This window comes from Trichechus manatus, unplaced genomic scaffold (assembly GCF_000243295.1).
Source record: "Trichechus manatus latirostris isolate Lorelei unplaced genomic scaffold, TriManLat1.0 scaffold00114, whole genome shotgun sequence".
NCBI lineage: Eukaryota > Metazoa > Chordata > Mammalia > Sirenia > Trichechidae > Trichechus > Trichechus manatus.
This window is the reverse complement of record NW_004444050.1, coordinates 5,344,518-5,371,936: the sequence shown is the minus strand read 5'-3', so window position 1 is coordinate 5,371,936 and position 27,419 is coordinate 5,344,518. Positions and strand designations below refer to the sequence as shown.

General features: G+C 40.0%; 2 protein-coding genes across 2 annotated transcripts; one reads left to right on the top strand and one right to left on the bottom strand.

Moving 5' to 3' along the window:
* Window positions 1-318: 318 nt before the first annotated feature.
* On the bottom strand, window positions 319-12,710 carry MRPL32 (mitochondrial ribosomal protein L32). Its single transcript, XM_004383961.2, has 3 exons — window positions 12,574-12,710; window positions 10,638-10,819; window positions 319-1,315 (listed from the first exon to the last, which is right to left on the bottom strand). Exons 1-3 carry the CDS (start codon window positions 12,701-12,703, stop codon window positions 1,061-1,063), a joined length of 567 nt encoding a protein of 188 aa, XP_004384018.1. The 5' UTR covers window positions 12,704-12,710; the 3' UTR covers window positions 319-1,060.
* Window positions 12,711-12,902: 192 nt separating this feature from the next.
* PSMA2 (proteasome 20S subunit alpha 2) lies at window positions 12,903-26,425 on the top strand. Its single transcript, XM_004383960.2, has 8 exons — window positions 12,903-12,985; window positions 17,157-17,233; window positions 18,520-18,652; window positions 20,798-20,920; window positions 21,656-21,737; window positions 23,257-23,330; window positions 24,462-24,519; window positions 24,604-26,425. The coding sequence occupies exons 1-8, from the start codon at window positions 12,945-12,947 to the stop codon at window positions 24,718-24,720; spliced, it is 705 nt and encodes a 234-aa protein (XP_004384017.1). The 5' UTR covers window positions 12,903-12,944; the 3' UTR covers window positions 24,721-26,425.
* The last annotated feature ends 994 nt before the right edge of the window (window positions 26,426-27,419 follow it).

Genomic DNA, 27,419 nt, shown 5'->3' with positions numbered 1-27,419 from the left:
GAAGACAGTGGAACAGGAGTGATGCATGCTGTGAAGGTGGCCAATTTATCTGCTAAGCATGGTTATGATCTCAACAGTCTAAGGGGCAGGCGTGTAGTACACTATGGTAAGAGGTACACATAAAGACTTGGCAGAAACAAACAAATCCTGGACTCAGGGTCGACACAGGAATGATGGTGAGAGAGAAGAAAAAGTGAAAATAGTGACAGGAAGTTAAGAAGGCTATTGCTATAAAGACATAAAAACAATAAAGTGTAAAATAAACTAAAAAGACACACTAGAAGGAAAATGGACATCCTTGGCACAGCTTCTGAGTACTATTGAATTCGCTCACGTCTCCTTTACTAAAAAAAGTCTCTTCAACAACTATAAAATATAAATCTCATGAAGCACTTAATAAATTGTGAATAAACATCATTTTGATTTCTTGAAATGTTGAGAACTATTTCTATCATCTAAGTAAATTAACACCAACACTTGCATATACAGTGGGTTGTGCAACAGGGTGAACGTAATTAATGTCACAGAGTTGTACCTGTAAAAAACAATGAAGTGGCAAATATTTTGTTACATATATGCTTACCACATATAAAACGATCACTCCACTAAAACAAAATAAAACAAAATAAAAACCCCAGAACAAAGCCTTTCATGCTGGCACACCTACAATCTTTAAAAATAATACTGAGAATTCAAGCAATAACCTATTTCCAGGTATTACTTAAAGTATCTGTGAGTATTCCTGTGTAAGAAAAACCACCGATAAGCAGAAACCAGAGCAAATACAATTCTTGCTATGAATTTTAAATTATTTATTTTTCTGTTCTAGAAGTTTTACGCTTACTTAAAGCCTTATGGTGTACAGACTGCACATTGACAGTTTATTCATGATATATTCTTCAAATTATCCCCTACAAAACTAACTCCTTCTAAAGAATGATTTCAACCATACTGACGATTTAAAAACATTAACAAGTATAAAACAACATAAAAACAAAAAATCTTTGTCATTCAGGAGAGTATTTTACTGTGAAGTTATCCTCTTTAAACATCTGTGGTATCAGTTCTGGGTGAACCAGGATGGTCGCTTCCGGTCTCGTTCAATGATCCTCTTGCCCTGATCTTGTTCTGCTGGTGTCTCCCCCGTGTACAGAACCATTGTCTCTGTGGTAGGAGCCTTAAAAGGACCCCCTTCCGCTTTCCCTATTTGTTTTCTGATTTCTGCAGTCTCCTTGCGCACCTTCTCATAGCAATAGCCACAAAGGACGTGTTTCTGTTTCAGGTGACCACATTCAGGACAAATGTCTATATTATGCTTTAAAAAAATGAATAAAAACATATTTTAACAAGGTGTATTATAATGCACAAATAAAAATTGACAGGAATGATGCTTACATTTTCAATCTCTGAGAATGCTCATGTTGCATGAGTTCATACACCATCTAGTTAAATAGGGAAACTGAGGACAAGCAACATTGAGTTTGAGTTAGTAGAAAAATTGGAATGAGAACTCAGGCCTACCGACTTTGAATCTGGTACATTTTAAATTACACACAGCGGTCATACTTATTTAAAAAGGTGTTCTATTCCTCTGAACCTCAAATAAACCAAAAGCAACCCACTGCCATTGAATTGATTTCTACTCACAGAGACTCTATAGGACAGAGAACTGCGGTGTAAAAATGGCATGGCGGAGGTGTCTGACCACCTCTAACTTCACAAAGGGGAAGGAGAATCAAGATCAACAGCCCAAGCCTGAATCTTATTAGGTGGAGGTCAAACATGCCTCCTCTCTCTGCCATCTTTACTAATTCTGATACGAACTGCCCCTCCCACGGTACTCTCTACTTCTCTGCTGAGTTCAATAATTCACTGCAATGGCCATACAGAACTCACAGACAATACTCATGATTATGGGGATTATTAAGGAAGTAAGAGGTTACAATTCAAGTTCAGGAATGCTCAGGATACAGTTCTTCCATCAAGACAGCCTCTTCTCAGCCATGCCCGCAGGCATGCCTCTCTCTGGCCCGGCAGCCTCTGCCCTGCGTTTACAAAGCAATTTTAGCTGTGCCGATAAGTGCTCTGAAGCACCTCACTCCACCAGTAAGCCTCAGCCCGAAGGCACTCAGCTGTAGCTCTGCGATCAGCAAGCCTAGCTCCACCAAGTGCCCGGAGACACCTTACTCCACCAATAAGCCTCCTGCCCGAAGGTGCTCAGCTTTCTCGCTCTGTGGGCTCCTGGCCCACTGCACCATCTCTTGTTAATCTCCTGCCTCTGTTACCGCCATTTCTCTGCCATCACTTCTGTCTTTGGTGTTACAGCTCTCTCTTTCGGTCTCCTGGTTCCAGGACCTTTTCAGCACAGGGATCCTGGGTCCAAAGGAAACACCCTGCTCCTGGCTCTTCTTTCTTGGTGGTAGTGAAATACTCTCCTCCTGCCTCTGGGATGGCTCATTTTAAACATAGTGGGATGGCAAAACTGACCAATCCCTTTGTTAGGGTTCCATATACCTTATTTGAGGAGTCTCACCCAGTCATTGTGTGTCAGTCACAAAGACTATGGCTAGAAGGGCCATATTAAGCAGTTCATTGAAATGCATGCCCCATAGGGTTTCCAAGGCTGTGAATCTTTATAGAAGCAGACTGCTACATCTTTCTCCTGTGGAGTGGCTGATGGGTTCAAACCAGCGACCTTTTGGTTAGTAGCTGAGCACTTCAACCACTGTGTCACCAGGGCTCCTTTAATTCCAAATACTAAATATCTAAAAATTAGTACACCAACACAATGAGGTAATCCATACAAACAGCAACTTAAGGAAAAGACCAAGGAAAAGTGAATTCATTTTTTTTCTTTCAATCAATCTTGGGGAAAACAAGATCATAAAAACCGTATGAGTTGGCTTACCCTGCTTTATCATAGTGTCATCTAAATTCCTGTAAAAAGTATAAGTTTGGTATATGGTGAAATTCTTCTTTTTGTAAATACCATGATTATTCCTTAATTGTAAAACTCCCTTGTCATAATACATTTGAGGGTATTTTAATGAGTTTTTATACATATCTATTCAACTTTATAGATCTTTGGGTGGTGCTAATGGTTCGCACTAGAATACAAACCAGAAGGTTGGTGGTTCAAACTCACCCAGTAGCTCTGTAAAAGAAAAGTCTGACCTTCCGTAAAGATTACAGCCAAGAAAACCCTATGGAGCTTGGTTCTACTCTGTAACACACGGAGGCACCGAGAGTTGGAATCAACTTGATGGCAGTGGGTTTGGGTTTTTTTGATCCAACTTTAAATATAAAATAAGTATAACACAGCACAGCTGCTGTGGAATGCCATGAACTAAACAGTAATTGAAATCATGACTGTTAAAGCCATGAATTAACAGATCAGCAGTAATAAGCACTTTAATTTTTGTCCACTAGATCAATGAAGAGAGTGCACCCATGTGTGGGTAATCTGGAATTGTCTGATTAGGAAAAGTTCAAGAAAAAGAACGTGGGCTCAGGAATCTTAGATAGCCTGAGTTCAAATCCTGGCTACACCACTTAATAGCTGTGTGATCACAGGTAAATTCTTTTTGCCTCAGTTTTTTCATTCTAAAAACTAGGAAAATGTTAACTTACTTTGGAGGGTTATTGTGAAGATTTGATGAGATGAGACACATAAAGCACTCAGGTACTGTAGGCACTTAATGCATGGACACTTAATGCATGTTAGCTATTTTTATTACTTACCTAAGGATTTCTTTCATAATATTTTATTGGACATGGTGAAGAATATTCTATTAAATAATAAATTAATATTAAATTTAATTATATTAAGTATTAAATATTTGCACTAGTAAAACCCAAGATCCAATATACTTGTCTCTAATTTTAGATGCTGCCAGTTAGATGTTTACCCATATGTGGTTCAAAAATCACAAAGCTCAGGACTGTCCAAGCTCATAATTCCAAAGCCACATAAGGGCTTTATAACCAAGTACTCTGCCCCATCTCCAAACTAGCTTCCTTGATTGTGTTCCTAATATTTAGGCTAGAGGACAGTAGACATACATCATCTGAGAATATTTTATTGTATTTTATTTAGGCCAAAAGAAAGTAGACATATAAAATCTGAGAACAATTTATAGGCTGTATGGATATCCCATGAGGATGTTCACCAGCAGGCCTGAGGAAAAGCACACTGCAGTGCAGTGAATTACTTAATATGGCCCTTCTAGCCAGTCCTTGTGACTCCCACATGACTGGGTGGCAGCAAATAAGGTGTATGGAATCCTAATGAGGGGACTGGTCAGTTTTTCATTCTGCTAGGCTTAAAGGGAGCTGTAACACAGAAGACAGCAAGAGACAGCAGCGCAGCAGTAGCAAGAGTGACAACGGCATGAGACGGCAGGAACCAGAAGACCAGCACAAGACAGCTGCGGTGGGGCTTGCGGACACACAGAGCTAAGAGTTGTTAACACTTGCCCGAACAGGCCCTAAGCAGGACCCAGCAGCAGAGGGCGAGAAGAAGCTGTCCTGATCAAGAACTGTATCCGGAGTTGTTCCTGTTACTTCTGAGTCATTACTAACCCCGAGTTGTACCCTGTTACTTCACTAATAAACCACTTAACTATAAGTATAGCTTGTGAGATCTGTGAGACATCAGTGAATTATGGAACCCAAAGACCAGAGGGAGAGTACTGAGGGGAAGAGGGGAAGTAGTTCATGGTAGAGATGATGGAGTGGCACAGCAGTCTGGAGAAACTGGACATTTGGGACGTCTTTAACCTCTGCCTCATAGGAGCCAGCTCTGTGCTAATCTTTATAAGACAAATTACTCATTTATTTGGTGTCAGATGGTGGGATTTGCTGCACCAGCCCAGGTTCACTGGAATATGTGGTTTTGGAAAAAAGGGGCTAAATGGGGAGAATAAGAAACCTTTGGACGGGATAAAAACATCCATGGATTGAAGCAGTTGCAGTCAGTCACCCAAGGAAAAGCTATTCATGGGAAGTAGGAGTGGTGGATCTAACTCCTAAAGAATTGGCTAGTTGGATGCATAAGGAAATACAGAGTGATAGGGAAAGGGCTAGACATACAATTCCTTGGTTGCTGTTATCAGTAACAGCTGCAATGGCAGGGAAAAAGAATGCACCGGCAGACTGTAGCGCTGAGCCAAGCCTAGATCCAGTCTGGTCAAGGCTACAACTGGTCAGGGCTACAACCAATAGTCTCCTAGGGCTGACCCAGAAAGGAAAAAATCATGTCAAAACAACAGAAAGTACCCCTATCACTGCTGGTCACCAAGAAGGTAGTCCAGAAGGCGAATGGGCAAAACCAAGAAACTACTGAAACTAGGGTGTATAGTGTAAAGGAGTTGCTTCAATATGTACATCAGTATTGTCAGCTTTCTGAGGAACCATTACTAAAATGGACTGTGAAAGTGACTAACTTAGGAGCAGTGTCTTTAGTTTTGAATGCTGGAGAATGGAAGAGTATGTTTGGGTTGATGCAAGACCCACAACTCACCATGGAACAGTCACGAATAATGACACAAGATCCAGTTACAGAGCAGGTTAACCAGGAGGGGACAGCCAGTCTGGTGGACTGGATAAAATCTGCAGTGAGATTTGTTTACCCTGAGAAGGGAAACTGCCCCTCTCCCCCTCTAAATATCCAATAGAACACTCCAAAGGAAACTGCTGATGTGCTGCTTATGCAAGCCATGCTGGAATGGCTTTATGGTGATCAGGATATGTATCCAATGAGTATGACCCTTACACAGGTCATGGTAAATATGGTAATCAAGAGAGCCCCTTCTACTTGGGCACCCCATGTAACCTTGCTACTGTGAAACAAAGCAACAATCCAAGAAAACTTGTTAGATCTATTGGCACAGCTTCCCCGCATGAGTCTTACAGATGCAAAAAACAAAAGGATGATTCGTAGGAGAATGGGAAGAGGCAATGGGGAAAGAACTTACCCCAGCAGGATGGAGATTTTTAAATGATTAGCAAGAAGTAGGATGAATACAGCAGACACTGATAGAGCTGAGACAAAGGTTCTAATGCAGCACTATGGGTTTGGTGGACCAACAGAAACTCCTGCTGGTCCCCCAGTGTTTAAGAGGCATCAACAAGCCTGTTCTATTCACCCTACTTGGGAGGAATTTAATGATGGGAAGTCCCACTTGGGACAATTTGATGCAGATACTCAGCTAGTCAATCAAGATAAGGACTGATGAGGGGGCCAGGGTCTTCTGGTCCAGCCCCAAGAAGGGGACCCGAGGTCATATTCACATGTGTGAGTGAAACGGCCTGGGAGTGGGGAAGAGACCTTCTTGGGGCTTCTGGACACAGGAGCTCAATGTACTGTAATTCCAAAACCTGTCAATCAAATCTTGAAGGGGCCTAAGGTTAGACTGGGGGGATGTAGGGATGCAACAACGGTTGATGGGACTGAGGTGAAAGTTTGGATGAGAACGGGAAGATTTAAACAGATCTTGTATGAAGTAGTTGCATCTCCCCTACCTGAATGTATTATTAGTATGGATATTATGTCTAACTGCAGAAAGCTCCCTCTACCTGATATTGTAAAACTGAAGGTGTGTAAGCCTGCCCTTAGGCCAGTATTGACTGGATGTGCTAAATGGGAATCATCAGAATTGCCCAAATCCACCCAAGTTGTTCATTTGAAACAGTATAGGATATCTGGTGGACAAAAGGAGATTACTGCTTTGATTAAAGACATGCTAAAGGCTGGAGTGCTGATGCCAACAAATTCTCTATAACAGCCCTGTATGGCCCATGAAAAAGGCAGATGGCTCACGGACAGTAGACTATCAAGGCCTGAATAAAGTAGTGCCACCTGTGGCTTCAGTTGTTCCAGACACGGTATCAGCGGTGTAGAAAATACAGCAGGCTAAAGGAGACTAGTACTCAGCGACTGATCCTGCAAATGCCTTTTTCCTGATCCCAGTCTTGGAAAAGAGCCAGCCACAGTTTGGCTGCATGTGAGGATCCCGATTTACTTTCATTGTATTGTCACAAGGTTACTTGAGTTCACCGGCTTACTATCGTAGTTTGTTTAGAAGAGACTTGGAAGTGCTGCAGATCTCAAGCGCAATGTTACACTAAACTGATGATCCTATGTTAATATCAAACACCAAAGAACAGGCTAGGGCTGATTTGAATACAGTGGTGACCCATATGATCAACAGAGGCTACTTAATAAAGCCAGCAAAAATCCAGGGCCCTACCCAAACGGTGAAATTCTTGGGAATAACTTGGGCAGGAGCCACTCCTGATATTTGGAACGCAACCAAGAATAAGTTGCTGTTGCTACCTACCCCCAAGACTAAGCAGGAGGCCCAACATTTGGTTGGTCTATTTGGATTTTGGAAAACGTATATTCCACATCTGGGGATATTGCTGGCTCCCATCCATAAAACCACTCAAAAGAAAACTGAGTTCGAATGGGAGCCAGAAAAACAACAGGCTGTGTCTGATTTACAGAAAGCAGTCTCATTCTCCCTGCCTTTAGGCCCTTAAGATCCACACTCAGACATGATCTTAGAGGTGTCTGCCACACATGCTTATGTAGACTAGTGCTTATGGTAAAAACCTGAGAACGCCGCCCTACAACGACAGCTGGGATTCTGGACTAGTAAGTTTTTCCAGATGCTGCAGCATGATACACAGTATTTGAAAGGCAATTACTTGTCTTGTATTGGGTGTTGATTGAGACTGATGACAGAAGGATATAAAATCATCATGAGACCTGAAATACCCATAATGTCTTGGGTGATGTCAGAGAAACACTCTAATAAGGAAGGTGGTGCCCAAAATAGTTCCATAATAAAATGAAAATGGTTCATACAAGAACAAGCTACTGGGGGAATGTGGGGAGGCACCCACTGTATCCACAAGCAGGTAGTCTCTTTTCCCATACTCCTACCCTGGAACCACCTGAGAAGTTGCCAGAGCCCACTGCTGCATGGACAGTGTCCTGTGAACAATTTTCTGCTGACCAGCAGAAGGCTGCTTGGTTCACGGATGGCAGTTCCAGGGTACATGGACATTTGATGTGAAAAGCTGCTGCATTAAGACCAGCAGATGTAAAGACTCTTATTTAAGAAGGTAAGAACAGGTCAGCTCAATGGGCTGAACTTCATGCTGTCTTCCCAGCCATGATGGAAGAATTAGGCAATGCAGAGAGCTCATATGTTTGAAATTTTACCGATTTATAGGCAGTGGCCAATGGCTGGCCACATGGTCAAGCAAATGAGCGATGGAAAATTGGACTATTAAGGGGACACCTGTGTGGGGCATGGACTTATGGAAAGCACTCTGGGAATTTAGAGGGCACATTAGAGTAGGACATGTCAATGACCATCAGAAGAACCCCCTTCCTGGATCAGAAGGTAATTGAAATCAGCAAGTGGACCTGTTGGTACGCTCACTTGAAGTGCCCAACTGGGTCCGTGAAATGGGGGTGCTACACCAATGCAGACACATCCCTCTTGCACTTTCTGAAGCATAAAATGCTAATAAGGATGACTCTATCTGCTAGCAAGAAAGACAGAGGTCGCAAATGGCTATGGGGCAGATTCTCCGGGGAGAAAGCCCTGTACATAGCTGGGAAGTTGATTATGTTGGACCAATCACATCGGTGGCACCAGATGGCTACAAATGGATCCTCACAGGAATAGATACTAACTCTGGACGGGGCTCTGCATATCCCGTGACAGATGCAAATGCCAAAAACATCATTAAGGGATTGGAACATAAGATACTGTAGCAATTTGGGCCACCAAGTTATATCTTATCAGACCAAAGAACACACTTTACAGCCCACAAGGTGCAGCAATGAGCCAAGAAACATCATATTAAATGGACATACCATGTTGTATACCATCCTCAGAGTAATGGTTTGATAAGAAAATTGGAATGGGCAATTGAAACATGTTATCTAAAACGGGGGGAGATAAAAGCATGAAAGGCTGGTTCACATGCTTTCATGAGTGTGTGCTCACACTCAACATGAGGGGGGCAGAGGGAGGATCACCACTGGACAGATTCCTGTGCTTCTCTGGGGGATGTGGGGAAAAAGGGGTAAGGGACGTTGCTGGTGCCACTGTAGAGCTCTTCCCTGTATCACCTAAAATTGTTTTTTTTTCCTATTGGATGCTGCGGTCCAAGTACCAGGGATGCAGCTGTGGGTGCCAGAAGCAGGGCTGATCCCTAAGCAAGAGACGATAACTATAGCCCTGAACCTGTACACCAGAATTCTCGAAGGCCTGATGGGATGGGTTATATTTTTCCCCCATTTGGCAAAACTGGGGTTAAGAATACTGCCGCATTGCCTAGTGGTCAGGACAGCCCACTAATGTTGTACCTTTGTAACCCTACCCAACATGAATGGGAGTAGACTGAGGGGGAAGCACTTGCTAGACTTTGCTACCAGCAATGTGGACTGGTACAGCAGCTGAACCTGATGTCCCTTCCCAAGGTGGAAAAGTTTGGGTAAAAATAAATGACAAATGGAAGGAAGGACAAATAATACCTGAAGACAAAGGAATGAATAAATGGGTTATGCAGTGGATGACATCTAACATTATGCTGATACCTCAAGAGACTCAGAGCAAGGGAATAATCTTTTCTCAGTTACATTTTATCAGAGGCCAGAGAGGATGAAACTGAGATGACTTTTAGAGAACTTGACCAGATCAGATGGATACCTGCAGCAGACCTGAATGGATGGTACCTGAGTAACTTCACCCTGCAGATTCTTGGCCTTACTGAAGGACTAACTGTTAATGACTGTTTTGGACCAGTAAAATGATTGGGAGGTGGAAGTTAATCCTTCAAGTATGAAAGGGCCAATGGCTGTAAGAGCCAGGGAGTGGTCTGTGGCTCAGTGAATTACTTAATATGGTCCTTCTAGCCATAGTCTTTGTGACCCCCACACAATGATTGGGTGCGACTATGCAAATAAGGTGCACGGAACCCTCATAGGGGTAGGACCATGCAAATTATGTGTGTGGAACCCTAACAAGGGGATTGGTCAGTTTTGCCATCTTGCTAGGCTTAAAGGGAGACATGGGAGAGAGAGGGAGAGGAGCTGCAACACAGAAGACAGTGAGAGACGGCAGCGCAGCAGTACAAAGAGCGATAGTGGCATGAGACAGCAGGAATCAAGAGACTGGCATGAGACGGCTGTGGTGGGGCTTGCCGATCCAGGGAGGTGTTACAATACTTCCTTGAGAAGGTCCCAAGCAGGACCCAGCAGCAGAGGGCAAGAAAACACTGTTCTGATCAAGAACTGTACCCTGGGTTGTTCCTGTTACTTCTGAGTCATTCCTGATTCTGAGTTGTACTGTTACTTCCCTAGTAAACCACTTAACTGTAAGTAGGGTTCGTGAGTTCTGTGAGACACTGCAGTGAATTACAGAACCCAAAGACCAGAGGAAGAGTACTGAGGGGAGAGGGAGTAGTTGATGTTAGAGATGATTGAAGTGGTACAACACGGTAGAAAAGTTGAACATTTGGGACATCTTTAACCTCTGCCTCAGAGGAACCAGCTTTGTGCTGATCCTTAGAAAAGGAATTAAACATTTGCATACCCACAAAAATTAATACGTTACCTTAACTTTAATAAGCTTTTGAGGGTTTCTTCTCCTACACCGGTTAACTTCAATACTGCGTCTGTTTTTGGGAGCTGCCATCCAAAAGATACTATCCAAAAGACTGGAAATCTCCTTACTTCCACTGCTATCATTTGCCGGTTCTCCAAATACGGCTGGGCCCTGGACTGCTAATGTTGGTCCTATAAAATAAAACATGGACTTACAGAATCAGTTTCTAGCTTTTAAACGACTATTTATCAATATTATTCTCCTTAACAATCAATAGTGACTATGCTGATATATAGACATGTATATATCATACATTTGTGTATATATATATACCACATAACATACATGATTTAATTAAAGATAACTTAGAATGTATTAAATTCAATAAAGACATTTAACAGGAAAACTTAGCAATTAAAATATACTAAAGCTTATGCAAGAGGCCATAAAAAACACCAACGGTATTTTTTCTTAAGAGGAACCTGCTGAAATGAGATCACTGAAATTCTATCAAGAGTTTCTCACCTCATGAAATACAGACCTAAGGGCTTTAGTAGCAAACATAAATAACAGTCTGAGAAGCACCCAACTAAAACAAAACAAAAAACCAAAACACAACCCCACCCACTCAATTTTCCACATTCTACTTGGTGGGCAGCGCCTAATTACTTTACAAAGAATATATGTAAGACTGACATTCCCAAAATGCACTTCCAACCCACACTGCCCATCTACCCTTTGTTATTATGTTCAAACTGGGTCAAGCTCCTTTGTCACATAACCTGGTAAAGACTTATGTCACTTAGGTGTTCATATTTAACCTTGATTCCTGTCTGTTCTCTAAGGTAAAGAGCTAGCTCACCACTTCTTTGTGTGATATGCATTAATTAATGTAATTATCAACATTTCACTTTATTATTATTTGCTTATAAAATCAGAGATTCCTTTATCCTTTCCTTCCTATTCCTCAGTCTTGAAATACTTCTCATTTTGATTTTAGAGGCTTTTAAAAATATGCAAAGTTCTTTAACACTTAACCATATTTTCAACATACTGTATCTAAAAGTATTGTTTAGTCCAGCGATTCAGAGCAGACTGGATTTGAATTCAGGCTCTGCCACTTTCTCTGTGTAACCCTGAGTTTAATTCAATTCTAAAGTGGAGATACCTAGTGAGGCCGTTGTGAAGATTATCCTAGGAAATAAGGCTTACTTAGCACATTTAGGTTCCTGAGCAGCACAAACGATTAAGCACTGGACCGCACCCTCATGAAACAGGCCTGGCGATTTACCTCCAAAAAGTCACAGCCTTGACAACCCAATGGAGCAGTTCTATTCCGCACACATGGGGTCGCCGGGAGACGGAATGGACTCCACAGCAACTAACAACTTAGCACGTTGCTTAGCATACAGTGGGCTCTCTGTTCGGACTGCCTGGCTATTATCACGTTCTGGTCTATTACTAGAAAACGTAAGATACCTTACCGATCGAGTAGAATGTAAACGTCAAAGCTACAACAATTTTGACGTCCAAGACACTTCCAATTAAAATTAATTCCCGGTGGAGACACGGGGACCAGACTTCGTCTTCACAGAGCTCCAACTCCACAGACAGGATAGTTTGCATTCTGCGTGTACTAACAGGTGGTGGAATGGAAAGGGCAGGTAGGACGGATACAGATAGCAGCGGGCCCTGATATCAAGCTAAGGCTATTGAATTACATTCTGTGCACGAATGGGACAATCAGAAGCTTTTTTTTTTTCTTTACGGGGGCGGAGAATGGCAAAAACAGGTATGTTGTTTCTAAGTAAGTGTCTGAACAATGTCCCCAACGCGCGGCCGCATATCAGAACACACAACGAGTGCACAGGTATCAGCTATGTCTACTGCGCTGCATAAGGTCCCCTCGCTCAACCAATTCCCCACCGCGACCTTCTTTACCTACCCCAAGGAGGGCTGGGAAAGCCTGGTCGGCTCTGCAGAAAGTTCCGCTGCAGCCGCTCCAAACAGTTTCGGAGCAGTCCGCCGGTGGACGGCCACAGCGGAACAACCAGCACCAGCATGCCACACGCCATCTTTCCAGACCGAAGATGACTCTCTCAGGGTTGTGGAGGCCTCCCCCAACATCGAGCATGCGCACAGACGCAGAGCCGGGGCGGACTTTCTCCTGAAACTACAAGGCCCAGCATGCCCCGGAGAAGCTCTGACTCTCCTCCAATCAGAAAAAGTGACGGGAACAGGAGCGGGGAGGGGAAACGAAGAGAGTCGGGACGTAGTGCGCATGTGTGCAAGTGTGCTTTGGCTCTCCCGGTAAAGATGGCGGAGCGTGGCTACAGTTTTTCGCTGACAACATTCAGGTATGGAAGGGACACCCATCGTCCTCCGTGTAGCCGAGGTTGCAGGAGCTCCGACGATCTCGTGTCTTCCGTCCTGGCCTTTGGCTTGGTGTTTCCGGAGGATTCAGTAGAGAATAGGCATGGAAATGTAGCTTTGCAAAGTCATTTACTGGGCCGGGCCTGGGTAGCAGGGGTACCGGGAGACCGCGAGAACGCGGGTCGGGGGAATATGGAGTGAACTTGGGGCGGCAAGAGGATGAGGTCCTAGCCAGAGATTCGCTTTCCTTTGGAGACCAGAGAGGAAGGCAGTCTTGGATTAGCCATCTCCGGGAGGTCCTTTCAGAATTCAGTATTTCCTTCTGACCCAGGTAGGCCTGATTCAGGAGCATCTGAAACTCGGAGTCTTGGTCAAATCTTCTTAGAAAGCCTCAGGGTCACTGTTTGTTAGGAGTCTAAGGCTCAATTTGGTGCGAATGTCTTGAAACCTGCCGCTTTCGGTTTCTTCCATGCCCTTACTAGAAGCACACGGACTAAAAATGAAAGCGCTAATCATTCTATCACTTTGTGCTTTCTGGGTCCCAAATTTCTAGGTTCCCTGTGCGTTTTGTCCACTTTTCTGGGTGGGGGGCTATACCCGTTGCCGTCCGTCGATTCCGACTCATAGCGACCCTGTAGGACAGAGAACTGCCCCATAGGGTATAGCGACCCTGTAGGACAGAGAACTGCCCCATAGGGTTTCCAAGGAGCGGCTGGTGGATTGGAACTGTCGACCTTTTGGTTAGCAGCCGAGCTCTGAACCACTGCACCACCAGGGCTCCGTGTGGGGCTATATATTACTTTAAAAAGGATTGCAGGCTTTTCTATTACAGAACAAGAGATTAAAGTAATACGTATATTTTTCAAAGTAGAGTTGAGGTGCATCATCGTTCAGAATGTAAAAAAAAAGTCACCGAAGGATGTAATAAATCAACAAGGGAAGGATTCTGATTTGACCATTTTTTTAAGGAGCAGAAATGCTCCATTTAGTTAAAATGTAATACTATCTCACAAGTAAAAGCAGGTGAGATTTAACCTTTGTTGAGTACTGTGTGAGTGCAGCTTAGTTTACTTCCTCTCTTTCCACAACTATGTATGATAAATGTCATCTCAGTATTTTACAGATGAGGAAAACACAGCTTAGAGAAATGAAATTTTAACTTGACCAAGGTCATTGATGAGTAGCTGAATTGGCATTCAAACTGGATTCTCTCTGCTGACAGAATTAATGCACTTTCCATTACTTTTTAAAATCCTAAAATATCCTCTTCAAAGTTTTCAGTAACAAGTTAGAGTATGTAATAGTTTTTTTTAAAAAAAACTTTGAATGAAATTAATTTAATTCTGCAATGAAAGGTCTTACATACTATTACATACTATGATGGGACCAACATATGCCGGGTACTTAGTGTTCATATTAGTGAGCAAAGCCAATGTGGTCCTTTCTCTCTAAGAAAATGTAATCCTGGTGGAGCTGAAACATAAAACATATATCCTCAGGAACTGAATCTTTTTATAATAAATTTCTTTATTAAAATAAACTTCCTCTTTTTGAGATCAGTTCATTTGTTTTTTAACATGATGAGTTCAACTCTATTGTAGATAAAAATAAAACATTTCTCTCTAGCCTGTTATTACAGGATTTCGTGAGGGGGTGACATGGTAGAAAAGTAGAAAAACTGCTTAGGCCATATTTCATTTATTCTGGGTGGAGATGCTGGTGCTTTGGAGTGAGGGCAGTGGTGTGATGGAATACAAAGATGCGCTAGGTTGGCTGCTCAGTGAGCTCTCAGGTTAGTGGGGTAAATTGGCGTTTGTACACAGAAAGATGCAGTGGCAGAAGTTATGCACAGGTGGCCACTGGAACAGAGAAAAGGGAATCATTAACTTTGAGCCTTTATAGTGTTTCACAGAGACATTTGAACTACATTAAGCACTTGGTTACTAACTGAGAGGTTGGTGGTTCACCCACACGGTGGCTCTGCGGGAGAAAAGAGCTGGTGATCTGCTCCCATAAAAGATTCCAAACCAACCAAACTCATTGCCGTTCATTTCCAGCTCAGAGTGACCATATAGGACGGAGTAGAACTGCCCCATAGGCTGTAATCTTGAAGGAAGCAGAGTGTCACATCTTTCTCCTGTGGAATAGCTGGTAGGTTCAAACCACCATCCTTTCAGTTAGCAGCCAAGCATTTAAGCACTGTGCCACCAGGGCTCCTCTGTAAGGATTACAGCCGAAGAACCCCTACGGGGCAGTTCTGCTCTGTCACATTGCCTCTCTCTGTGAGTTGAAAGTCAACTCTACAGCACCTAACAACAACAACATTGGAATCAACTCTATGGCAACTAACAACAACGTTGAACAGTGTTTGAAAGCTGGATCAACCCAGGAGGAAACAGTGTAATTACTGAAATAAACCCACCGCCGTCGAGTTGATTTTGACTCATAGTTACCCTATAGGACAGAGTAGAACTGCCCTAGAGGGTTTTCAAGGCTGTACATCTTTATGGAAGCAGACTGCCACATCTTTCTCCTGCAGAGTGGCCAGTGGGTTCGAAGCATTGACCTTCTGGTTAGCAGCTGAGCGCTTTAACCACTGTGCCACCAGGGCTCCTTAATTATTGAAATAGTGACCATCAAAGAAAAATATAGGCTAAATTTTAAATTTAAATACCTACTGATGTTACTCTGCTCAAGTCAATTACTTTTGTATTTTAAGAATCTTTAAGTCTATTGCTCTTAGGTTTATTCCTTAAATAGGTTTAGATGTGTCTATATCAGCCAAAAGATTGTGAACTCCCAGTACTAGGTTATCTGATGGAATCCTGTTGAATAGAGCTTATGCTGTGTTCAGGAAGACAAATATTGTGAAAATAATTTAAGTATCTTAGCCAGAAAGTACAGGATACCACAGGTATGGCTGTGTGGGTATTTAACCAGTCTGAGGGGTCAGGAGCAGCTTCCCTGAGGACATGACATTTCCTCTGAGGAAGGCAGGCCAGGAAGGAGTTCACCAGGACTAGAACGAAAAGCAGTCCAGGCCAAAGGATTAGCTTGTTGAATGGACTTTTGAGGTCTCAACATAATCTCTGTCTGCAGCACGGTGGGACAGTGGGAGGTGAGAGCCGAGTGACAAAGGGAGTGTCTATAATTTTATGAAGATAAAACAGATAACCTTCTGAAACTTAGAGTATCTTTTCAGTAGTAGACAGGAGATAGGAACCTAGATATGTCAGTCTGGACAGATTACTTTGATTATGGCATAACTTTATTTGTAAAATAAGAAGATTGGTTTGTTATGTTTCTGATGTTTCTAACTCAGCAACTAGGTTGAAATAGGCTAGTTTGGGACTAATATTTGGTCACCAAACCAAACCAAACCCCATTGCTGTCGAATCGATTCCAATCCCTAGTGACCCGTTAGGACAGAGTAGAACTGCCCCATAGGGTTTCCAAGGAGCAGCTAGTGGATTTGAACTGTTAACCTTTTGGGTAGCAGCTAAACTCTTAACCAGTAAGCCACCAGGGCTCCAGTACCAGATCTATTAAGTAAAACCATCTCATGGCACCTGTAAATAGTTTTATTATACAGTACATACTTTGTTGAGAATGATATTTAGGTCTTACATCTTAGGCCATGTCCACTTTCTAAAACATATGGTCCTACATGAAGTATATGCTCTTGTCTGGTTTTTGACAGACACATACATGTTTTTAATAATGTTATTCAGTGTTTATTTAGTGCTAATTTTGTTCCAGGAACTCTTCTAATTGTTTTTATAGGCATTGCTTCATTTAATCTTCATAACAACCCTTTGAAATACATAACCATAGTATTCGTATTCCCGCTTTATAAATGAGAAAACCAAGACACAGGTTAAGTAACTTGCCCAAACTCCCAAGGCTGGTAAGTGGTGAAAAGAGGGAACATTAGTGATGCTGCTCAAAGATGCAAATGAGAGAAAGCAACAAAAGGAAAGGAAAATTGGTGCTTTGCTATGAATATGTTCGAATCACACGGTAAACTTTGCCTGTGGTTTCAAAGCCCAGCTATTCCTTGGTGTTTGATTAATGGGATTTGACCTATACAGAGATGTTCCTACAGTAAATACTTGAAAAATGTGCACTTAGAAAATACCTTTGCTTTTTTTTAAGCCCATCTGGTAAACTTGTCCAGATCGAATATGCTTTGGCTGCTGTAGCTGGAGGAGCCCCTTCAGTGGGAATTAAAGGTAATTAAATTTTGGATATTTACAGATATAGTTAAATAAAAGTTTATTAAATGCTTCATTCATTTCAAATGCTTGTTAGACCCGTTGCCATTGAGTCCATTCCGATTGATACCGACCCTATAGGACAGGACAGCGCAGAACTGCCCCCTGGGTTTCCAAGGAGCAGCTGGTGGATTTGAACTGCTGACCTTTTGGTTAGCAGCTGACCTCTTAACCACTACGCCACCAGGGCTCCAAATGCTTGCTAATAGTCCCCTAATTTCCTTTTGTAATTAATTAGTAAATAAATAGCTGTGGGGAAGCATAATTTTTTTAATAGTTCTTTTTACATTAATTTACAGTATTTTGAAGTTTAAAGGAAATAGTAATAGATCTAAGAAGGTGATTAAAAATTTTTTTCAAAAATAAATATAGCACTTTTTTTTATATTAATTGTGATAACCCACAAATAGTATTTCCCATTCAGAAAATGAGCATTTTGGTTTTCTACTGATTATATCACTACTGTCTGACAGTGGTTATGAGTTATGGTGAAGTAAGGCTGCTAACCAAAAGTCTGGCAGTTTGAATCCACCAGCTGCTTCTTGGAAACCCTATGGGGCAGTTCTACTTTGTCTTGTAGGGTCACTATGAGTCAGTATCGGCTCAGCGGCAATGGGTTTTTTTGGGTATAGTTTAGAAATGGTTAATTATGAAACTTAATCTAAAGGTATTATAATTGCATTATACCTTAATGCCTTTTTTCTTTTCAGTGTATAGCATTAGTTTTAAATTTTATATTGTAAGAACAGTGTTGTATTTTCCCAAGCAGGCAGAATTCCATTATTTTAAAATGTGGACTCAGGTATTTTAAGTACTTTAAGTACAATGGAAATCCTGGTGGTGTAGTGGTTAAGTGCTATAGCTGCTAACCAAAGGGTTGGCAGTTCGAATCCACCAGGCGCTCCTTGGAAACTCTATGGGGCAGTTCTACTCTGTCCTACAGGGTCACTATGAGTCAGAATCGACTCAACGACAACGGGTTTGGTTTGGTTTGGTTTCTAAGTACCATACTTTAAGAAAAGTTGTGTAGTACCTTTAGCTGTAGGAATTTCTTAATGTAATATAAATGACCAGTGAGGGAAAAATTGATTTACTGTTTCTTAGGTAATTTTGGTTTAGGAATGTAGCAGGAAGAGTTTTGTAAACTAGAGGAAATAAGAGAGTTTTGGTGAGATGCATCTGTAGTTAGAAAATCTTGAACCAGAGTCTTTGAATGATTAAACATTTAGTTTTTTTTTTTTAAGCTGCAAATGGTGTGGTGTTAGCAACTGAAAAGAAACAGAAGTCCATTCTGTATGATGAGCGAAGTGTACACAAAGTGGAACCAATCACCAAGCATATAGGCTTGGTGTACAGTGGCATGGGCCCAGATTACAGGTATTTTATACTATCTGTTTTTGTTTTTCTCACCATCTCATGAATAGCTCCTAACTTATACTTTGAGGAGAAAAATCAAGAAATTTTTTTTTTTTAAATCTCCTAAATCCTTATTTTTTGTGTTTTGCTGGAAACGGCAGCCTGTTTTCAGTTTGCTCATGTTGGGACAGACAAACATTTATTGACTAAGTTTTACTAAGAGAGAATTACTGACTAAGAGTAACTAAGTCTGATAACTCCATGTGACTCAGTTGTAGAAGAGGAGGTAGATACAGTACTTACTCTTATCTCTGTTCAGTGGTCTTTCCTTTCTGATCACAATCCCTCTTTTGCCATCCTAGGCTTGGCTTAAATGGCTTTAGTGTTCTCTAATACGTTTTAAAAGGAGCCCTGGTAGAGCAGTGGTTAAGCACTGGGCTGCTAACCGAAAGGTCAGTGGTTCAAACCTACCAGCTGTTCCATGGGAGAAAAGACCTGGTGATCGGCTCCCCGAGAGATTAACCCCTGCCGTTGAGTTGATTCCAACTTATAGTGACCTTATAAGAACAGGGTAGAACTACCCCATAAGGTTTCCAAGCCTGTAAATCTGCCATATCTTTCTCCTGCAGAGCAGCTGGTGGTTCTGAACTACCAACTTTTCGGTTAGCAGCTGAGCACTTAACCACTGTGCCACCAGGGCTCCTTTGTAAAGATTACAGCCCAGGAAACCCTGTTCTGTTCTGTTAAAACACCTGTTGCCATCGAGTCGATTCCAACTCATGGCGACCCTATAGGACAGTAGAACTGCCGCATAGGGTTTCCAAGGAGCGGCTTGTGGATTCAACCTGCCGACCTTTTGGTTAGCAGCCGCAGCTCTTAACCACTGTGCTGTGGTCACTATGAGTCAGAATCGACTCTACAGCACACAACAACAGCAATGCATCTTGATCATAAAAGCAATGTATGTTATAGTAAACTATATAAATAAAAGTATCAGGCAGCAAAGAAAGCATCATCACCAGAGTCAACCCCATTATCTTTGTTTCTGTTCTTAGCAAAGGAATGAAATTCTCAAAGGCCACTAAAGATTGCTGTGTATGTTAAGCAGTCAAGATCCAGGTGCTCATATAATCACTCCCTTTCCATTTCACAGGAAAAAAGAGGAATTATCTTGCCCAAAATGGTAATCAAAGCCGGATATAGCTGCTATCCTGATAAATCTGGGTATCATCAAGTTGAAAGAGATGACAGCTTTCTGTATTTATCATTTAGCAAGTAAAAGGAATATTTTATTGCTCTTGATTTTGTGGAGCAAGATCGGTGGAGGCAAATTTTCACATTCATGAGCCAGAAAAAGCAACAAAGTCACTGGAACGTGGTCAGCCTTCACTACAGTGGATCCTGTTATCACTATATATTTAGGAGGGATCTTGCAATGTGCTACCACTGATAGGAACAAGCTGAGAGGGATGGGGGATAAGGCTCATACAGAGGGGTATTGTGCATATTTCACATTGGTAGTACATGAGCAGGTAAAGGTAGACCCTCTTCTGATATATTTTCAAATTTATTAGATTATTATTTAGTATATTCTTAATATTTTTGGACAAATTTTACCTTTTTTTAAAGTTACAAAGTGGATTCTTGATGTTCCTTAATCTCTGAGGGGTATGCCTTGAAGTGAAAGCATAGAATTTAAAGCAGTCAATGGAAAGATTGAGCCAGAGTGAGAGATATACCAGGGAGAGAGAGAGAGAGAGAGAGTATGTGCGTGTGTGTGTGCGTGTGTGCGTGTGTTGGCTAGGGTGAGATACAAAAAAGACAGGTGGCTACCCTTGAGGTAAGGAGGACAATCTTAAGCCATGGAGGGACATAAAGCTGTCATTTTGTATACTAAAACTTGGGACTAAGCTCACTGGTACCCCTAGTCCCTGATTCTCTTCCTTTTGCCTTGTTCTTGTCACTGTCCTATGGCTTAGCTCCTCTGATGCTCTAATATTCTAAATCAACTAGACTCAGATCTGAGAGCAAGAATGGTTTTGAGCTGATAGCTACTATTAATGTGGTATGTATAAAACTTGTGCTGTAGGTAAATTACTAAAGAAGGAGAATGAATCTTTAGGTAGTAGAATGTTTTAATTAAATCTTTTTTTCTTCTCTGTTAAGAGTACTTGTACACAGAGCTCGGAAACTAGCTCAGCAATACTATCTTGTTTACCAAGAGCCCATTCCCACAGCACAGCTGGTACAGAGAGTAGCTTCTGTGATGCAAGAATACACCCAGTCAGGGTAAGTTCTTCTTACTTGACATGTGTTGTGAATTAGAAAAAAATCATCTTAAAAGAATAGATGTATAAATAGAAGAGTACTTAACTATATCCATATTTATGTAACAAGTAGAGAAAGTCACTATGACGAGCATTTCTGATCTTAAACTGAATCCAGAGTATTTTCTTAAAGAAAAAATGTGAAAATTTTCTTGCTCTTCATATAACAGTAAGAAAGCAGCTTCTAGAAATATGACGTCCTTTTACCAGTGGTTAAAATGCTTCTTTATGAACAGATAATCATTGCTGCCTTCAAATTTATCTTTCCAATCAGAAATGGTTGTAAGCAACAGCACTTTGACACATTCATATTCAGTTTAATTCTAGCATTCTTAAGTTTGGGTGTGAACATGGATAAGTTGGTATGAAGGTGGTTGTTGATATGTAAAGTAGCCAGTAGAAAAGCTACATTAATTCAGAGCTGTCATTTTGTTAGGACGCTAAATGCTACTCCACACTTTTTAACCCTAATGTTTTTAAGTGTCAATCCATTTAATCCAAAATGATTTGACTATTGTTCTTCAATACCATAAAGAGTGAATTTATTCATCCAGAAAATCATTGAATATATTTTTAGGGAACTTAAAAGTCAAATTCAATTGATACCTGCTTTACTTCAGAGTATTGATGAATTCTTACCTTAGGATGTCTTTCATACAATGAAGAGGCCGAGTAATGTTCATTTTCCTTTCTTCAGTGGTGTACGTCCATTTGGAGTTTCTTTACTTATTTGTGGTTGGAATGAGGGACGACCTTATTTATTTCAGTCAGATCCATCTGTAAGTATCATAAGATGTATTTGAAGGATTTTTAAAAGTACTATGTGAATATCTAGTAAAAATAGACAAAGTGTTTAAAATTTAGCAGTATTTTCTCTTACATTTGGACTTTAGAGAGTATAACTTAAAATTTTAATTTAGTCTGATAAGGAAACTACATTAGTTTTGCCATCCCTAGTTTTCTGTCTTGTTTATTAACTTTACATACTTGAGTAATATAATTTTTGAAATAGTTACTCCCAAATCTCTTTAAATCAATAGAATTCTGTTACTTTGCAAAATATTACAAATAAAGATCTGGGTATCTTGGGGCTAACTTGAAAGTGTGACTCTTCAAGCAAAAACATTGTTGTAATTGTCTTGAATTCACTGTTTTGCAAAATGATCATGTAACCAAGATCTTGGGTGAGCTGTCTGTTCTAAAGCAAAAGCTGAGTTAGAAGGCATTCATAGAGGAATTTTGTAATGTTCCACATCTGTCTCATTGGCTATGAGGAGAACCTTAAGAAAACAGGATTAGGAATTGATCTTTCATAATATGTCAGATCAAAAATGAGTATTGGTGGTTCATTAGATAATTACAGGATCACTCAATTTAAACCTTGTGATCTAACCTTATAATCTGGAACAGAGAAAAATATATTTTGGTTGGTTGTTACTTAAATCAGAAAAATATATATGTGGGAACTTTGATAGTATCTGTTGTCCCGTCTTTGAGCTTTTGAGGCTCTGGCAAGCCCTGACCAGGGTGTAGGGGTAGCCACCATCACTGGAATCCTGGTTTTGTTCCCCCCACCCCGCCTTTCTCTGTTGAATCTAAAAATAAATTGCTTCTTTTAAAATATACTTAGTGTGCTTCTTTCAGTACTTTTTCTGTGTACATTTGTATTTTTTCAAGAGACGAGGCCGTGTTATATATGGGATACGGCTGCTATTTTCATTTTAACATTAAATTACAAAATATCAAAAGCTTTGAATATTTTTAGCAATAAGCCATCTGTTTGTTCATTTAAAATTTTAATTTAGTCTGATAAGGAAACTACATTAGTTCTGCCATCCATTTTTCTGTCATGTGTATTAACTTCACATACTTGAGTGATATGATTGTTGAAATGGTTATTAGCCTATTAAGCTAAAGTATTACTCTTGATTATTTGCTTTAAGTTAACCTCAGTTTCCTTTAACTTTTTTTACATAATTTATGTACAATAAATTGTACATAGTTTAAGTGTACAATTTCATGTGCTTCGATAGATGTAAATACATGAGAAAACTGTCACCACAATCAAGATACTAAGCTTTTCCATAACCCCCAAAAGTTACCTTATACCTCTTTGTTGTCCATCGCTTTAACCTTTATTAAAAGTAGTCTGTTCTGTGACATACTCTGTTCCATCCCAGTAAAGATCTATGATGTTAGAATTTAGAGCCAATTAAAGAGCTAAAATATATATTTCCAGGGAATATAATTATATTAATGTTTTAAAATACAGTTTTTTCCTTCTTCCCTTCTGATTAGGGAGCTTACTTTGCCTGGAAAGCCACAGCAATGGGAAAGAACTATGTGAATGGGAAAACTTTCCTGGAGAAAAGGTAGGCTCACTATACTTAGGTGCATCAGTAAACTTCTTTTATGGTTTTTAGCTGTCTTTAAATTAATTAATGTCATGGGTTTAAACAAATTTTTTTATCTCGCTGTATTTGAACCTTATTAAAACAAACAAAAGAACTTCTCCACCCTGACTTTTTAGCCTTCAAATATATTAAGTGATAATATTATTTAATTCTTAAGGATCTTTCTGTAATCTTATGGTTGTTTCCTAAAAAAAAAAAAAAAAAATTTTTTTTCTTGAACTGCATTTTTCCTACCATCTCAAAAAAAGAATAAAAACATTGGATTTGGAGTCATATGAGAAAATGTTCTGTAAGAAAAAAATTTAAATGTTTTAAGTGACAACAGTTTACATCATGACAGTTAACAACAAAAAAAAAGTGTGAAACTAAATACCTGATGTTGATGGTGGATTTCAGATATAATGTATGTGCTTGATAAAAAGCAGGGCATTAACAGCATAAAATCTGCTATTAATGCCCTAGCACAGCAAACTGCTCACTTATTTCTAGCAGTATTCTAGATTTCAGCATTATTGTAAGTATACCAGAAAATGCTGTCTGACCTTTTGACCAATAGATGAACCTTCTAACTACATTGTTCACATAATGTTAAGATTATTAAAAATGTTGAACCTGGGATGAAATAGTAAAATTAAATAACTTTAGAATCTTAAAGTACTTTTCCTCTTACATATTAATGATTCTTCCAAACATTTTGTATGAAGTTATAATTTATAAGAACAGAAGAAATTTTAGCAAAAGTCAGATTTCTCTACCGTAGTTTTAAAAATTATTATAATATTGCTACCACATCCTGATTATATTAAAATATTTATATTTAAAGATGTTTCCTAAAATAAACTCATTTTCTGGTTACACTCTTTTCATGATGTTGAACACTAAATTAACTGTCAATTTTCTTATTTAGGGACAGCTTTCTCAGTGAGATGACTGAAAGAATTAATGTGTAACTTAGCATTTTTAAGAGTGTTTTAGATTTTTTAAAAATCTTAAGCTTTTGCTATTGCTAGCGGTGTTTGCATAGTCATAAAGAATATACAACAGCGCCATAACTAGAAAGTCACTCTTTTTAAAAAAAATTTTTTTTAGATACAATGAAGATCTGGAACTTGAAGATGCCATCCATACAGCCATCTTAACCCTAAAGGTTAGTTCAGTACCTAAGAATTGGATCTATGATGATTTTATCAATAACTGCTTGGAAAATTGACCATATTTCCTCCTTCATTAGGAAAGCTTTGAAGGGCAAATGACAGAAGATAACATAGAAGTTGGAATCTGCAATGAAGCCGGATTTAGGAGGCTTACTCCAACTGAAGTTAAGGATTATTTGGCTGCCATAGCTTAATAATGAAGTGACTGAATAATTTGGGATTTCAGATAATCTATCTACTTAAACATGTTTAAAGTATGTTTTGTTTTGCAGACTTTTTGCATACTTATTTCTACATGGTTTAATGGACTGATGTTTTTAAATTGACACAAATCATAATAAACTGTTAAATCTAACATCGGCTTTTTAGGAGTTAGTAAAATTTTAACATAGGTATTTCCTGCTTTTCTCACATTGGAAACTGCGTTGCAAAGCACATGGTGAAATTACTCTTTAGTCTTCTCACAATTCTGGTTAAGACAAATCTTGTTACCCTCTTGCTACCAGATGTTGCCTGTGTTTCAGTAAAGGAAAATGCTGATTTTGGTAAACATCACTGCTTTTAGAGCTAGGAGAATCTGCAGAATTTCATGGATTCATGAGACAAAATATGAAGCAAAGTGTTTTTCAGACATCTTAACATGTGGATTAGTGAAATCCTAGGATGCTCTGCAAGATGGCACTAGAGATAAAAGTGCTAAGCCACATTGGTCTCCTACAGGTTGAAGTATTATATAAGTAAATAAAAATTGGTTAGTTGATTCCCTGTGACTTCTCCATCACAGGAAGATAAAAATATTTTAAAAGGAGCCCCTAGATCGTATTAGACCTTTTTAACTCAGTGATGGAGTGCTGGAAATAAAACACTAATATTTAACAGTGTTAAGCCTATGATTTAAGGCTGTTCCCACATAATCTGTATAATATAAACTTCCCTATAAATAAGGTCTGGACAGATAAGTAATAGGGTATCTGAATTCTGCACTTTCGTTTTATGTGGGTATAGTTCTCAGTTTTCTTAGTTTTTTTTTTTTTTAAGACATCTTAGAATAACAAAAGTCATGTCATTAGTGTTACTTGCGGAATATAGGGAGAATTTATGAACGTCATTTTTACCAACATGCGGGGATAGTAAGCAATTCCATGATTTAAGTGTAGCTCAAAAAGATTTAAAGATTTTACTAAATTTAGGGGAAAAGAGCCTTATCTTGGAGCAGTTTTGTGACGTTTCCCAGTTCAGCTCCCTACCATCACTGGAACACCTATGTCTTGATATGGGAGGCAAAACATTATTATGAGAGATGGCAACTTGAGCCCTCATTTCAAGATGTTTGTCTTGAAAGCCTCATCTTATACTGTCTCCTTATGGCCTCTTTGCATGTTGTACCTCTAGCACACTACAAAGGAACATAGTAAAAAGGAATAGTCTTTGGAGTCAGGTAAGTCTGGGTTCTAATCTCAACTCTCCCACTTGCTGACTGAGTGAGCAAGGTTGTTCTAAGGACTAAATTAGATCATACAAGTGAGAAACGTGGCGTGGTTAATAGTTAAGAAGTCTTAAATTTTAGCTGCCTTTGGATTTGCTTAAACTAAACCCAAACCTGTTGCCATTGAGTCGATTCCAACTCATAACAACCCTACAGGACAGAGTAGAATTGCCCCCTAGGGTTTCCAAGGAGTGGCTGATGGATTTGAACTGCCAACCTGTCCAATATTAAAAACTGGAGGAATATAAAAAATATACAAATCCTACAGATCAATGATGGGAAAAGTAAATACAAATATATTTTAAGATAAAAAGGAAAACACAAATAATTCTCACTGGGTGCTAAAAGAATTAATCCTACAGAATAAAGGGAAGAAAAATCAGCTGAAGCAGATTTGAGTCCAGATTCTATTTAACATCTTCCTGTTGCCCTCATTAAATATGAAGCCCAACTCCAATGGAAGCTTCTCCCTTTGTTCTCAGTATATTCTTCATTGCCCTTAAATTTTCAGTTATAACAGTGCTACTCTCTGAACCATCTAACTAAACTTCCTTATTTCTTGGCAAAGTCAGTTATTTGGGCTGTCAACCCATGGCATCCCTAAAAGTTCCAAAACTCGAGTCATTTCTGGCTTGTGGATTCTAGCTTCTTTTCATCTTACTTAAGATCATAATATTCCTAATGTTCTCAGCCCCTCCTACTTTTGGTTCAGTTTGTCTTTTCACCCTTGCAAATTTTATCTCTACTTGTTCTGTCAACGTCCCAATTCCTCACTGAACCATGAATTTATATTTGCAAAGCAGTTATTAGCAAAGAAACAGGAAAATGCTTAAAATGTATATATATTTGAGGGCAGGGGTTGAGAAGGAGAGAGGGAAACGAGGAAGAAAAATAATATGGATCTTTACTGAGTGTGGACACGCTGGGTTCCAATTAGGTAATAAGGGAACAGCAAAGGAGTTTTCATCTATTGCTAAATTTTCATTGAGCAAAACCGCCAACTCTTAGTACTTAACTTCATCTCTTCATCAGGTATCTTCTTGCCAATCAATGCAGGCTCTCTGGGATTCCCACTGTAAAGAAGAGTAAACTGATGTTCAGTGAATTGCCAGAGAACGTGCAGGAGTTGGTTTAACTACCTTGGATTAGAATCCTAATTTTCTGAAAACCGGTTCAGTGGTCCTGTATTACTAACATTACATTGCCTCACAAGGGCCCCTCAAGTCAGAGCTCCTCTAGTCCTCAACCCTCCTTTCAAGGACCTGATAGAGCCAGTGGTGCAGTGGTTAAAATGCTTAGCTGCTAACTGAAAGGTCAGCAGTTTGAACCCACCAGCTGCTTCACGGGAGAAAGATGTAGCAGTCTGCTTCTGTCAGGATTACAGCCTTGGAAACCCTGTGGGGCAGT